Source organism: Stomoxys calcitrans, chromosome 5 (assembly GCF_963082655.1).
Source record: "Stomoxys calcitrans chromosome 5, idStoCalc2.1, whole genome shotgun sequence".
NCBI lineage: Eukaryota > Metazoa > Arthropoda > Insecta > Diptera > Muscidae > Stomoxys > Stomoxys calcitrans.
Genome location: NC_081556.1, coordinates 33759859 through 33776283, shown reverse-complemented (window position 1 = coordinate 33776283; position 16425 = coordinate 33759859). Strand labels below are relative to the sequence as shown.

Here is a 16425-nt window from a genome sequence, read left to right as displayed (position 1 = left end):
TTGAGTACCTTACCACTGTCCTCAACCTGTCTTTGAACACTCTTACAGTTCCGGATGTCTGGAAAATGGGCAGAGTGATCCCGCTACTGAAGCCTGGAAAAGACTCGAGTTTGGGTGAGTCATACAGACCGATCTCTCTTCTCTCACCAGTGGCTTGAGGCAATACTCCTCCCGAACCTCGTAGGAGAATTTCCATTTGCCGAGCATCAACATGGATTTCGAAGACTGCACAGCACAACAACTGTCTTGCATGCCTTCACCGCACACATTTGCCGTGGCATGTGATGGGACGGTCCTCGTGGCACTGGACCTATCGAAGGCAAACGACACGGTCAGCCATGCCAAATTATTTGAGGACATTGCCAACACGTCCCTCCAGCCAGGTCTGAAACGATGGGTCGCGAATTACCTGTCTGGTCGCCAGTCATTTGTGGAATTTAGGGATAAGAAGTCGAAACACCGTAGAGTGATATAGGGAGTTGTCCTAGGTGGTGTGATATCTCCGGCACTGTTCAACCTCTACCTATCCTCTATTCCATCCCCACCAGACGGCATAGAGATCGTATCATATGCGGACGATTGTACGATCAAGGCATCGGGCTATCCACTCATTGATGACATATGCGATAGTTTTAACGTCTACCTCAACGAACTTGCCGTGCTGACAAAGAATCCCTATTGACCACGTACAAAGCAATTGGCCGGTCTATGGTAAGTTATACAGCGCCAGTGTGGTCTCGTCAACTTTGTGACACGCAGTGGAATAATATTCAGATCTGTCAGAATGCCGCCTTCCGAACTGTGACGGGCTGTCTCTCCAATGCGAAGACATAACTCCATGCTGTCTAAGCAATACCTTTTGGGCGCTGTTATCGCAGAGACCATTCAAATCATCATCTTGTGGATAGATATCCACCGCCCAGAAGCCTTTAGGTAGATCTACACGATCTAGAGCGTGAGGTTCAGCGCTACAAGAGAGAACCTCTCGATCAAGTGGCATATCAAGCAGGTCTAGACAACATTCATGCAGACACGGTAGCAGATGCGGTAATTGGCAACCGGGTGAATGTAGTCCTTGGAGAACGACGGCCTCCCATTGCCCATGAAGAAATAGACCTCCCACAGCAAACCAGAGTGGTTCTGGCTCAATTACGTTCCGGCAGATGCAGCCGCCTCAATTCCTACAGAGCAAGGATTGATGCCGACGAGCAAGATGTATGTCCCGATTGTAACGAGGGACCGCACGATACAAGTCACCTGTTTAACTGCCCGGCTAGACCCACTCGCCTTAGACCCAGATCCCTGTGGACGCATCCTATCTAAGTCGCAGAGTTCCTGGGTCTTGACACTCAACAGAATCAAGCAGACGAAAGATAGAACACAACAAACTGCTACACCAACAACATCGTTATATAAGTTTCAGCCTTGGAGAAGATACTGCAGAAGTGGTTCCTCGGCTAAACAGAAGAAAGGCGGATTGGGATACATTTCGGCACAAATTCTGCACATCTATCTCTTCTAGACCAGAAAAGGAAGTGGAAACTATGGAGGATATAGACATAGTGGTCAAGCGAATCACGTAGGCCATGAATGACGCGCTTGTGTCAGCATGTCCTAGTGCCAAGCCAAGGGGCAAAGAGCGACCGCCATAGTGGACCCCAGAGCGGGTTGGCCTAAGGAAGGACTGCAGAAAACTCTTCAACAGAGCAAAAGCCATAAGAGCACCACACGATTGGGACATCTATAAGGCTGAGCTAAGAAAATATAAGGTCGAGCTGAGAAAGGCTTAGAAAAATTCCTGGTTAGAATTTTCAGCTCCGAAATTTTGTTTTTAAAGAAAATCTCATTTTTTAGGTCTTTAGGGTAAAATTTTGTCTTTAAGGATTTTTTCTGGAAATTTTGTCGTTAGAAAAATTTTTATAAAAATTTTGTCTTTAGAGGTGATTTAATTTTTTTATGTTTCGCCTTTCAGTTCATGGAAAGCCGTCACTCACTGTGGCTCATTGTCCGCCTTTTAAAAAATTCAGACAGCTTTTACGACTTTTGCACAATAAATTAATCTATTGCTTAAAATGAATTTCCAATTTCCCCCCATAACAGCAAAGCCCAAAAAACAAACAGAAACCGCCCGCTTATGTTAACCAAGAAAAAAAAGTGCAAAAAACTCCAATCTCAGACCTACCGCAGATGGAATGGCAAGAAATATTTATAGCCCCCCCAAAAACCTCCAAGACAAATTTCATTTATTGCACAAATATTTCTTTCTTTAGACAGTCTAACGTTTTTTGGGATTTCGTTTTTTTTTCCAAACTCCCTCTAGAAGCGCGGTAAATTTTATTTGAATTGATTGCAGCCTACACGGCAGTGAACAACACCAAAGACGCTTTAACCTCCTATAACGCCACCAGACAGAAAGACAGACAGTTCAACATAAACTTTGGGGGGATATAAACTGGCAAAACTGAAATTCCTTTGAGTTCAATCATGGCGCGGTGGCTGGCAAACAATGCCGCAAAGCGGGAGTTACTTTATTGGCTAAATTTAATCTATCCCCTGCATACACTTACCTCGGTTAATGTTTGCTGCTTATCGATGGCATCCCATTGATCGAATATTGAATCCAAGCCCAACATAAATTCCATAGATTTTCGTGATCTTCGACGGCTGCGTCTTTGTAATTCCTCTTCCGATGGCTTGGCATTGGCCAATGATTCGCAATAGCGCACAAAATCCAAATCGATGTGATATCCATAAGGACAACAGTTGCAGCTGCGTACATTCGCATATTGTGGCAGATTACCTACATGCAATAAAAACGAAAAAAAAAACCAAAAAAGAAAAAAGGATGAAAGATTAATAAAAAAAAATATTATCCATAAACTAACATAAATAAATATGGAAATATGAATATGGTGTGGTCTTCATCTTATGGTGGTTGGTTGGTCCAATGCTTGCGGTCTTTGTGGGAAAAGGGAGATGAGTATGTGGTTTGCTGCATGCTATGGGGCAGACAAATTTTTTCAAAGAGAAAAATAGGGAAGACATGGACCAACTCGAAAAAACAGTAAAAATTAAAATCTTATACAATTTTATTCTAACAAATTTAGAACGGAAGAACACGGTGCTTGTTTCTATTGGGTTGCCCAAAAAGTAATTGCGGATTTATCATATAGTCGGCGTTGACAAATTTTTTCACAGCTTGTGACTCTGAAATTGCATTCTTTCTTCTGTCAGTTATCAGCTGTTACTTTTAGCTTGCTTTAGAAAAAAGTGTAAAAAAAGTATATTTGATTAAAGTTCATTCTAAGCTTTATTAAAAATGCACTTACTTTCTTTTAAAAAATCCGCAATTACTTTTTGGGCAGCCCAATATTATCTAAAGAATCGTCATATTGTAGAAAGTGGTTGAAAGCCAGCAAGTACTTCGAAGAAGAGTTAATGGAAGGCCGATAATGTTTCTACCTATCAACCAAAACCAATGATTTAGTCGACGATAGTCGATGCCCCTGACACAGTGTCTGACAACTCCATGTGCCAGACAATGTGTCAGGGCCAGACTATAGCGCAGCAGGCATTATTGGGCTAAAATTTAGAGATTACCAAATTTTCCTCAAAAGTCTCGAACAAAAATTTTTCTGCAATTGGTTCATATAGCCAATATTTGGGAGTATTTTAAGTAAGGTCACGCCTTGCAAAGTCAATATAATTTTCAACGGTCTCTAGACAGGTCCTAATGGTGTTTAATGCAGGCACCTGCCGTGTTGGCCCTATCATGCAGGGCTCTTAATCCCGGGTGAATACAATGCGGCTACCAAAGCCCCCACTCTTAGCCTAGGCCATGCATGAGTACCAATTCGAGTTCACGTTGTTTGGACGTAGTCGCCCCCTTGGTTAGGAGCGGAGCACTATCTAAATACCTTCCGATCTATAGGTCACGGCACTCGGTTGCAATGCAACTCCCCATTGAGATTGCGCTCTACCCGCTATTTGGGTGCAAACCACAGCCACCACGTTCCTCCCCTTTGGGAACTCATCATAGTCGGGCTGAGATCGAAATCCCAGGGACTCCCGACTCCCGTGGTATCAGGTTAAGAACTCCGTTCAGACCTCGTCGACGAAGCTACTACTAGTTGAACCACAAACGGTTCCGGACTGCTCACCTGAAGGGAAAATAGCCGAAGACATTTCTCTGAACCCCCAAAAACCCCCATCACCCCCAAGATCAAACATGTTCGCCAACAAAGCGGACTAAAATCCCCATACGAATCTGAACGGATGAAATACCCAACACGGACACATCGAGCTTGCACTCTACCCACGATTTGCGTGCAAACCACAGCCACCACGTTACTCCCCACTGGGACCTCACCATAGTCGGGCTGAGATCGAAATTCCAGGGATTCCCGACTCCTGTGGTATCAGATTTAGGACTTCAGTCAGACATCGTAGCCGAAGCTACTACCAGTTAAACTCCAAACGGTTCCGGACTGCTCACCTAAAGGGAAAACAGCCAAAGACATTTCTCCGAACCGCCAAAACCCTCCACCACCCCCCATCACCCTCCAGATCAAACATGGTCACCAACAAAGCGGACTAAAAACCCAATACGAATCTAAACGGATGAAATACCCAACACGCAAATGGACAACTCCCTATACTGACAAAACAGACAAAAACGGAAGGACAAGAACAGATACTTCCCACTACGGACGAAAACGGACGAGCCCACAAAACAGACAAACATCAAGAACCAAACCATCGGACGAGCTCACCAGAGGCCTATCACCCCTTACCTAACATCCTTCTATCAAAGATCGCCCTCGTAAAGGTGGCCAACCTCGCAAACGTCCTATAGAACAACAAGGCCATACTCAAATACCACACCCCCTCTCCATAGCATATACCCATAGCGCCTGAGTCCCTTAGGTCCGAATAGTACGGGCACTCAGTCATTAAAAGCACCACGTCCTCAGACACACCCCTGCAACGCTCTCTAGACAAAACGAGTAAAACCATGCTAACTTCGACCGGGCCGAATCTTGGGAACCCACCACCATGGATTCTGCTAAAATATGAGAGCTATATCTAGTTATAGACCGAATTGGACCGTACTTAGTGCAGTTGGGCTTCCAGGGGCTCAGGAAGTCAAATGAGGAGATCGGTTTATATGGGAGCTATATCAGGTTTTTGCTCGATTTTGACTGTACTTGGCGCAGTTGTTGAGAGTCACTATATGCAAAATTTCAGCCAAATCGGATAAAAATCGCGGCTTGTAAGGGCTCAAGAAATCCAATCGGGAGACCGGTTTATATGGGAGCTATATCATGTTCTTGGCCGATTTCAACCGTATTTGGCACATATGTTGGGAGTCATAACAGAATACTACATGCAAAATTTCAGACAGACCGGGCAAAAATTGCGGGTTTCCAGGGGCTCAGTAAGTCAAAGCAGGAGATCGGTTTATATTGAAGCCATATCAGGTTTTTTTTTTTACCGATTTCGACTGTACTTGGCTCCGTTATTGGAAGTCATAACAGAATTCAGCCAAATCGGACAACAATTACAGCTTCCAGGTGCTCAAGAAGTCAAATCGGGAGATCGGTTTATATGGGAGCCATATCAGGTTCTTGACCGTTTTGGACCGTATAGCCAAATCGGATGAAAATTGCGGCTTCCAGGGGCCCCCAGAAGTCAAACCGGGAGATCGGTTTATATGGGATCTACATCAGATTATACACAGATTTAAACCGTACTTGGCACAGTTTTGGATTCAGCCAAATCGGAGAAAAATTGGGGCTTCCAGGGGCTCAGGAAGTCAAATCAGGAGATCAGTTTATATGGGAGCTATATCAGGTTCTTGATCGATTCGGACTGTACTTGGCAAAGTTGTCGAAAGTCATAACGGAACACTATGTGCAAAATTTCAGCCAAATCGGACAAAAATTGCGGCTTCCAGGGGCTCAGGAAATCAAATCAGGAGATCGGTTTATATGGGAGCTATATCAGGTTCTTGATCGATTCGGACACAGTTGCACAGTTGTTGGCAGTTATAACTGAACTCTATGAGCAAGATTTCCGCCAAATCGGACAAAAACAATAGCTTCCATGGGCTCAAGAAGTCAAATCGAGAGATCGGTTTTTATAGAAGCTATATCCAAATCTGAACCGATATGACCCATTTGCAGTCCTCAACGAACTACATCAATATTAAGTATCTGTGCAAAATTCTAGGTGACTGGCTTTACGCGTTCGACCGCTATCGTGTTTTCGACAGACGGACGGACGGAAATGGCTAGTTCGAATCAGAATTTCGAGACGATCAAGAATATATAAATTTTATGGGGTCCTAGATCAATATTTCGAGGTGTTACAAACGGAATGACCAAATTAGTATACCCCCATCCTGTGGTGGTGGGTATAAAAAACTCGATATCGAATAAAGATAAAAACCTGGTAGTAAACCTAGACTTAGAGGCCACCGTGACGCAGATGTTAGCACGTCTGCCTATAACAACGAACCCCTGGGTTCAAATCCCGGCGTGAATATCCACAAAATCAACAGCGATGGTTATCCCCTTACTAATGCTGGCTATTGGGTTGTCCAAAAAGTAATTGCGGATTTTTCATATAGTCGGCGTTGACAAATTTTTTCACAGCTTGTGACTCTGTAATTTCATTCTTTCTTCTGTCAGTTATCAGCTGTTACTTTTAGCTTGCTTTATAACAAAAGTGTAAAAAAAGTATATTTGATTAAAGTTCATTCTAAGTTTTATTAAAAATGCATTTACTTTCTTTTAAAAAATCCGCAATTACTTTTTGGGCAACCCAATACATTTGAAAGGTATGCGATGTTAAAACTTCTCTACCAAGTGGTGCCGCTATGCGACACGCCGTTCGGACTCGGCATAGAAAGGAGGGAGGCCTCTTATCATTGCGATTAAACTTTAATCGGACTGCACTCATTGATATGAGAGAAGTATCCCTTGTTCCTTAATGGAATAATCATGGAACATTTAGTTATCCTCGACAGGAACTGAACTGGAAGTATCACATTCAAGAGCGTGCGGAGAAGGCTATAGAAGTCGATTACTTTAGAGGAGGCCTATACTCATTTGCTCGAATAAGGGGCTGAATCTCGAGGTGCAAATGCAAATTTGCCCATGAACATTCCATTTAGGAAATGGGGCAAACTTCTCATATATCAATGAGTGATGTGCGATTCAATTTTAAGCTCAATGATATGGGACCTCCTTTTATAGCCGAGTCCGAACGGTGTGCCGCAGAGCGACACCTCTTTGAGGAGAAGTTTTTACATGGCAAAGTACCTCACAAATGTTGCCAGCATTAGGAGGGGATAACCACCACTGAAAATTTTTTTGATGTTCCCGCCAGGATTCGAACCCAGACGTTCAGCATCATAGGCGGACATGCTAACCTCTCAATCTCAAGATACTTCACTGAATCTACGTGAGTAAGGTCAGGTCGATTTTAAGACATGTATCGGTATATTGGTAGACCGCGATAGAGGGGATGTGCAATAACGGAATATAACAACAGGTCTAACGGACTTTCTGTCTCGACATAAGGACTATGAGACACCATCCCATACACATACAGATAAAGTAAAGGCAGCACTTACAGTTATGGGACTTAGAAGATGAGGAGAAACGATTAAAAGAAGAAGAAGACCAATGAATGGAATGCTAAAGGTTTCGGTATACCTTAGACGACGATTGAAGTGGAGTATGAAACACGAATACCAAGGATGGAATAATGAATGGGACGAAGCCTAGCACAAATGCCACCTGGTAGCTGCTGCTACATTAATCGATCGAAACTGAATAAATAAATAAGGGGTATCCAGAAAACCAATTTCGTCTTTTGCCTGCCAGATTATACCACCATCCTAACGATTCGAGGATGTCCGGGTATTTACGAAATGTGTGCCTTATACAAGACTTGACAACTAGCGATTAATGTTTATGTTACATATGATCGGATCCTCCGCATTGTTTGGGAGCAATTCCACAAAGGGCTATGAGAGAACAATCTTCCTTCTTGGCATCGCGACCCAAGTTAAGTATTTGGGTAACAAAAGACAATAAAGGTCTTATGGGATATCCGAAATGTGAAAAGGTGAGGCGATTTTGGAGTGAAGATCACCAAGATCTACCAATGCATCCAGAAAAAGTCCTAGTTTGGTGCGGTTTATGCGCTGGTGGCATCATTGGACCGTACTTCTTCAAAGATTATGCGAATTGTATCGTAACTGTAAATGGTAAGCGCTACCGTAAGATAATATCCAACTTTGGATTTATGGAGAGGCGAGTTCGTTGAACATTTTATTTCATGGTCGAGACCGGTCAATTGGCCGCCTAGATCGTGCAATTTAACGTCTTTAGACTATTTTTTTTCGTGTCTACATAGACAAGCCCGCTTCAATTGACGAATTGGAAGACAACATTGAAGCATTTACTAGTGAGATACCGGGCGAAATGTTGGAAAGAGTATGCCAAAATTGGACTAAGCGGATGGACCATTTGAGGCGCAGTCACGGTCAACATTTGCATGAAATAATCTTCAAATCGTACTATCGATGGAACGTACTATCGAATCAAATAAAGATTTCATGAAATTTTTTGTTTTTTTTTTTTTTTTTTGAAAAACTTTTCTATGGCTTTTACAAAATCACCCTTTAAATTCAAACTTCTACCCGGCCGAACTTAATGATTTTTACTGGTTGTTCATAGTTAGGTTAAGTTCGAAGATGGGCAATATCGGACTATATTTTAATTTAAATCCCATATAGACCGATTTATTAGGCTCATTCAAGCGTCCTGTAAGGACTTTATCACAAAACTCAAAATTTCATTGAAAATTCTAAATTTAATTCTAAATTCCAGCATGAAACTTTAAATTTGCTGTATCTCCTAAACTAAGGGTTCTAGATTCATCGAAAATCCATTCAAAATCAAAATTCCAGCATGAAAGCTTTAAATAAGCTGTATCTTCTAAGCTAGGCGTCCTAGAGGGAATTGGCCCTAATTCGTGACTCCATCATAATCAAAATTGCATTAAAAGTCCATCCAAAATCGGAATTCCAGCATGAAAACATTAAAAAAGCTGTATCTCCTAAGCTAGGCGTCCTAGAGGGAATTGGCCCTAATTCGTGACACCATCATAAAATTCAAAATTTCTTCGAAAATCCATTCAAAATCAAAATTCTAGCATGAAAACTCTAAATTGGCTGTATCTCCAAAACTAAGTTTTAGAGGGAAATCAGCCTTAATTAATGACTTAATTACAAAATTCGAAATTTAATAGAAAATAAATACAAAATCAAAATCCCAGCATGAAAAAGCTGTATCTCGTAGGCAAAGTGTCCTGGAGGGAAATGGGCCTTAATTCATGACTACATCAAAAAAAATCAAAATTTCATCAAAAATCGAAATTTCAGCATGAATCTCCTGTATCTCCAAAACTAAGAGTCCTAGAGGGAAATCGGCCTTAATTTGTGACTTATAGCTGAAACTAAGCACAATGAGTTTTGCCAAGATCATCAATATCCGTGCCGAATATGATCTGAATCAGTTCATATCGAAAAAAAACCCCCATGTAAGACCTATCTCCCAGTTTAATATCTTAGACTTTAGATCCGCATTTGTTAACTGATTTCGCTGAAATTTGACACAGTGATTGCCAACACACAGCATGTGCGTCGGGTATGGTCAAGATTAGATTATAATTTAAACTAGCCCTCATATAGACCGATCACGCGATTTAGGTCTTAGGTTCTTTGACACATTAAGTTGCCACAATATTCTTGCCGATTATGCTCTAGACTGGACCAAATTTTTATTATACACACGACCATAGGATGGAGGTACACTAATCTAGTCATTCCGTTTGTAGCACTTCGAAATATTCGTCTAAGGCCCCATAAGGTATATATATTTTTGATCGTCTCGACGTTATGAGTCAATCTAGCCATGTCCATCCGTCCGTCTGTCGAAATAACGATAGTGGTCGAACGCGTTAAGCTGGTCGCTTGAAATTTTGTGCAGATACTTAATATTGATGTAAGTCCTTGAGGATTGCAAATGGGCCATATTGGTTCAGATTTAGATATAGCTTCCATATAAGCCATTCTTCCGATTTGACTTCTTAAATTCCTCGAGGCCGCAATTTTTGTTCGGTTTGGCTGAAATTTTGCATGTTATATTATGTTATGACTTCAAACAACTGTACCAGGTGCGGTCCACATCAGTCTGTAACTTGATATGGGTCCCAGGTAAAGCGATTTCCCGATTTGACTTCTCGAGCCCCTGGAAGCCGCAATTTGTGTCCGATTTGGCTGAAATTTTGCATGTAGTGTTCTGTTATGACTTTCAACAACTGTGCCGAGTACAGTCCAAATCGGTCTATAACCGGATATAGCTCCCATATAAACCGATCTCCCGATTTGACTTCTTAAGCCCCTGGAAGCTGTAACTTTTGTCCGATTTGGCTGAAATTTTGCACGTAGTGTTCTGTTAAGACTTTCAACAACTGTGCCGAGTATGTTGCAAATCAGTCTATAACGTGATAAAGCTCTCATGTAAACTGATCACCCGATTTGACTTCTTAAGTTCCTGGAAGCCCCAATTTTTGTCCGATTTGGCTGAAATTTTGCACATCGTGTTCTGTTATTACTTCCAGTAACCGTGCCAAGTACAGTCCAAATCGGTCTTAAACCTGATATAGCTCCCATATAAACCGATCTTGGGTCTTGACTTCTTGAGCCTCTAGAGGGCGCAATTCTTATCCGATTGGAATGAAATTTTGCACGACGTGTTTCGCTATGACTTCCAACAACTGTATAAAGTATGGTTCAAATCGGTCCATAACCTGATATAGCTGTCATATAAACCCATCTGGGATCTTGTTCTCTTTAACATCCCAGCCGAATAATAGGTCTCGAGGACAGACTCTTCCTTAGCCTAGAGGTCTCAGATGTATACTCCACAGAGCAGCAGAATTCCACCCAGGATTTGTTCTGGGCCTTTCTCAGCTCGCCCTTGTATTTTCTTAGCTCAGCCTTATAGATGTCCCAATCATGTGGTGCTCTTGTGGCTTTCGTTCTGTTGAAGAGTTTTCCAAATTTTAATCGAAAAATCAAATTTCGGCTACACTTTCAATTAGATTTTTTGGCGATTAAGTTTGTTCTAGACTTTTTTGATGCTTTTGAAAATGGGATTCATCAATTATGCTCCAACAGGTATTAAAATTCAATTTAAAAACGGCAAAGTTTCCCATGACAATCAAATATCGACAAAGAATTTATTTTTTATAGAACATTTTCGGCAAAACATATTTTAGATCTACCTAATAAATCAAATTCTTTACCTTCCTCAAGGTTGGCATTTAAGCTAAGATCGTACTCAAGTTCATTCACTGGCCCGTTATCGTAGTATGTACAGTTCTTGGTGGCATAATCTCCTAGAAGGCCAAATGAATGAAAGCACAACTTAAAGGCCAATGTCAATGGTCAGGTAGTAGTGGTTTGATAGATTGGTTTTTTGTCGCCAAAACAAAACAGCACAAAACAAAAAGTCACGATTTTATGGTCATCAATGGTTTGTGGTGGTTTGGCGGCTTCATTTAAAGCCTTTGGCAACATTCCAAAAACGAAACATAATTTAGAATAAAACCAATTTCAATAACAATAGACGACAAAAAAAAAACACTACACCCATAGCCATAAAAATAGCAAAGAACAATAAATCCGGGACACACCTGTGAATTTATGGATTCTCAACCATTGCCTTAGGCAGCTAAGATTTTGAATAATAAACCGCTATTGAAGGCTCGTTAATAAATTTTTATTTTTTTTTTTCATAAACAAAATGCCATGGGCCATACATTTGGATAAGCTTTGTAAGAACTTACAACAAATTTCCGGAATTTCTCGGAATCGCAATAATTTCACTTGTTCTCGATTCGTTATGCCAGACCTTGCATATAAGGCCCTTTCGTATTTCAAGCAATGCCACAGAATTACAAAGAAAAACAAAAAGATATCCAACAGCATTTTTTAAATTTTTTGTTTTTTTTTTTTTTTTTTTGTTTTAGAAAAAAATTTCAATTTTGTATTTTTTTTAATTCTTTTTTTTTAAATAAGCACTTTTTCAATTTTTATTTAAGCTTTCCTCTTCAAGTACGTGACATTGTGATAATTTTTTCCGATTCCTTCCGTTCGTTTTATAAAAATTCTTTCATAATGTGGCAATCGTCTGTTTATAGTTTGAGCATTAGGAATTAACTAAAAACAGATCTTTTCTAAACAATTTTTGTTGGCTCCGGAGAAGCGATAAAAGTACTGTAGTGGGTTTTAAAAGTGGGGCAGGGAATAATACCAGTTACCGATAAGGTTTTAATTTTTTTTATCTAAATGATATACGCAGCGCTGCAAGATGTAGAAACTACAAACAATGTTTACCTTCGAGGTATAAAGAACGCTTTTATGAGAGCTTTACGAGAGAGTTTTTCTTTTGATAAAAGCTGAAAAAAAGTTTGGTGAAAGAGAACTACACTGAAAAAGATTAACTTTGTCATTGACTGCAGTGTGCAGCCAAATAATAAGCACCTGATTTGATTCTGAATTCGGCAGGCCAAAAAACGAGTTTTTTCTGGGGTACTTAACTTTGATATTCTAAGAAGGGGGGACCCTCAGAAACACCAATTGAATTAAGCGAAATGTATGCCAAACTTTCAAAACCAAACAAATCGGTACTCAAAATGAAACATCTTTGCTGACAATGTACGAAGTGTTTGTAAAGCCTTCCCAACAGCATTGCCTTTTTGGGCTTTTTCTGCTAAATTTGGTAGAATTCACTTTCAATTTCAAGGGTATGGTCGGATGGACGGCCCATTTCGATTTTGTTAGATTTTTAGCGAAATTATATTTATACCCACCACCATAGGATGGAGGTATACTAATCTAGTCATTCCGTTAGTAACACCTCGAAATATTGACCTGGGACCCCATGGATAGTCTCGACATTCTGATTCGATCTAGCCATTTCCGTCCGTCCGTCTGTCGATATCACGATAGCGGTCGAACGTGTAAAGCTAGACGCTTGAAATTTTGCACAGATACTTAATATAGATGTAGGTCGTAGGAGATTGCAAATGGGACATATCGGTTCAGATTTGGATATAGCTCCCATATAAACTAACCTCCCGATTTGACTTCTTGAGCCCATACAAGCCGCAATTTATGTCCGATTTGGCTGAAATTTTGCATATAGTGTTCTGTTATGACTTCCAACAACTGTGCTAAGTACGGTCCAAATCGGTCCATAACCTGATATAGCTCGCATATAAACCGATCTCCCGATTTGACTTCTTGAACCCCTGGAAGCCTTGATACTTATCGGATTTGGCTGAAATTTTGCACATAGTGTTCTGTTATGACTTTCGATAGCTGTGTCAAGTATGTTTCAAATCGGTCTATAACCTGATATAGCTCCCATATAAACCGATCTCCCGATTTGGCTGAAATTTTGCACGTAGTGTTCCGTTATGACTTCCAATAACTCTGCCTAGTACGGTCCAATTTGGTCTATAACCCGATATAGCTCTCATATAAACCGATCTCCCGATTTGATTTCTTGACTCCTTACAAGCCGCAATTTTTGTCCGATATGGCTGAAATTTTGGATGCGGTGTTCAGTTATGACTTCCAACAACTGTGCCAAGTACGGTCCGAATTGATCTATAACATGATATATCTTTCATATAAATCGATATCTCGATTTGATATCTTGAACCCATACAAGCCGCAATTTGTATGTGATTTGGCTGAAATTTTGCATGTGATGTTGTTATGACTTTTCTATACCCACAACCATAGGATGGTGTATATATTGTATTTAGTCATTCCGTTTGCAACACATTTTCATGCATCCATTTCCGACTCTACAGAATGCCTATATTCTTGATCGTAATAAATTTCTAAGACATTTAGCGATATCCCTATGTCTGTCCGTCAATCTGTGTGTCCCGCTGTTGTACAATTGAGATTTGTATCTGAAATTTGGCACCATTCCATATTTTTTCCATACGCAGGTTAAGTTCTTAAATGGGCCAAATCGGAATATATTTGGATAAAGCTACCATATAGACCGTTCTGCCGTAACAGCCGCATTTATTTCCGATTTCTCTGAAATTTGAATCAATGTGTTGCAGTATGGTCCTTGATGGCCAAACCGAACATGGTCTAAATTGGACCATAAGCTGGAGGCCACGAAGTACTGTACCATTTGGTAAGGCAACCATGTAAAAACTTCTCCACAAAGAGGTATCGCACTGCGGCACGCCGTCCAGAGTCGTCACGATAAAGGGTCTGAAGCCCATAAAAGCTTTATTTAATTCCCGATTTCTTTTAAATTTAAAACAGGGAGTTTATTTAAGCATTTAAAGTCGATCTAGCCTTGTCCGTCCGTCCGTCAATCTGTCCAATCATGCTAACTCTCGAAGATGTAAAGCTAGGCGCTTGAAATTTTGCACAAATTCCTCTTATCAGTGTACGTCGGTTTAGATTGTAAATGGGCCATATTGGTCCATGTTTTGGTAAAGCTGCCACATAAACCAATCTTGGATCTTTACATCTTGAGCCACTAGAGGACGCAATTCTCATCCGATTTGGAGGAAATTTTACATGAGGTGTTTTGTTATGACTTCCAACAATAAGGCTAAGTATGGTTCAAATCGGTCTATAACCTGATATAGCTGCATTATAACCTAATCTTGGGTCTTGAATTCTTGAGATACTAGAGGGCAAAATTGTCATCCGATTTGGCTGAAAAAGTATGGTTCAAAGCGATCCATAACATGACATAGGTGCCATATAAACCGATCTGAGATCTTGAATTCTGGCCTCAAGAGAGCGCAATTCTTTTCCGAATTGGCAAAAATTTTGCATGAAGTGTTTTGCTAAGACTTCCAACAACTGTACTAAATATGGTAAAAATCGGTCCATAGCCTGATATAGCTGCCATATAAACCGATCTGCAATCTTGACGTCTTGAGCCTCCACTTTGGGTGAAATTTTGTGCAACATGCCTAATCGAAAAGCCTTACATAAGTCAATGTGTCAAATTTCAGTTAAACAGGATTATAAATGCACCTTTTTTGGGGCCAAGACTTTGAATCGAGATATCGGTCTATATGGCAGCTATATGCAAATCTTGATCGATCGAGACCAAATTGCAGAAATATGTGGAGGGGCTTAACTTAACTCTCTGTCCCAAATTTCGGCTACATAGGACAATAAATGCGCCTTTTATGGGACCAAAACCTTAAATCGAGAGATCGGTCTATATGGCCCAAATCTGAACCGATCAGGAAAGATGAAGAAAGATGTCGAAGGGCCTAAGACAATTCATTGTCCCAAATTTCAGCAAAATTTGATGATAAATGTGGCTTTTATGGGCCTAGGACCCTAAATCGGAGGATCGGTCTATATGGTAGCTATATCCAAATGGCCTAACACAACTCACTCTCCCAAATTTCAGCAACATCGGATAATAAATGTGGCTTTTATGGGCCTAAGACCCTAAAATGTGGCTTTTGTGGGCCAAAGACCCTAAATCGGCGGATCGGTCTATTTGGGGGCTATATCAAGATAAAGTCCGATATAGCCTATCTTCGAACTTAACCTGCTTATGGACAAAAATAGAATCTGTGCAAAATTCCAGCTCAATATCTCTATTATTAAAGACTGTAGCGTGATTTCAACAGACAGGCGGACGGACAGACGGACGGACATGTCTAGATCGTCTTAGATTTTTACGCTGATCAAGAATCTATATACTTTATAGGGTCGGAAATGGATATTTTGATGTGTTGCAAACGGAATGACAAAATGAATATACCCCCATCCTTCGGTGGTGGGTATTAAAAGTGATATTCTCGCTAGAATTGGAAGTCAGACGTTTTTTGTTGTAAGAGCACGATCTAACCTATCAACCAGTGTTGCCATATTCTAAACTGAAACTAATTGTACGGTTTCCTAATTATTTTTCAGTCCTGTCAAAAACTTTTATACCACCACCACCATAGGATGGGGGTATACTAATTTCGTCATTCTGTTTGTAAATACTCGAAATATTCGTCTGAGACCCCATAAAGTATATATATTCTTGATCGTCGCGACATTTTAGGTCGATCTAGTTATGTCCGTCCGTCTGTCCGCCCGTCCGCCTGTCTGTCGAAAGCACGCTAACTTCCGAAGGAGTAAAGCTAGCCGCTTGAAATTTTGCACAAATACTTCTTATTAGTGCACGTCGGTTGGTATTGTAAATGGGCTATATCTGTCCATGTTTTGATATAGCTGCCATATAAACCGATCTTGGGTCTTGACTTCTTAAGCCTTTAGGGTGC

The 16425-nt window shown here is 40.7% G+C and overlaps 1 protein-coding gene across 1 annotated transcript in view; it reads right to left on the bottom strand.

Annotated features, from left to right (window-relative positions):
* LOC106083656 (KN motif and ankyrin repeat domain-containing protein 2) overlaps positions 1–12094 on the bottom strand; it is an 89138-nt gene extending 77044 nt beyond the window's left edge. Inside the window, exons 1-2 of the mRNA XM_013246803.2 lie at positions 11929–12094; positions 2568–2800 (exon numbers count right to left, since the gene is read on the bottom strand). Of these exons, the coding sequence (XP_013102257.2) occupies positions 2568–2800; positions 11929–12070 (375 nt within the window). The 5' untranslated portion in view covers positions 12071–12094. The remainder of the gene's footprint in view (positions 1–2567; positions 2801–11928) is intronic.
* Positions 12095–16425: the final 4331 nt, after the last annotated feature.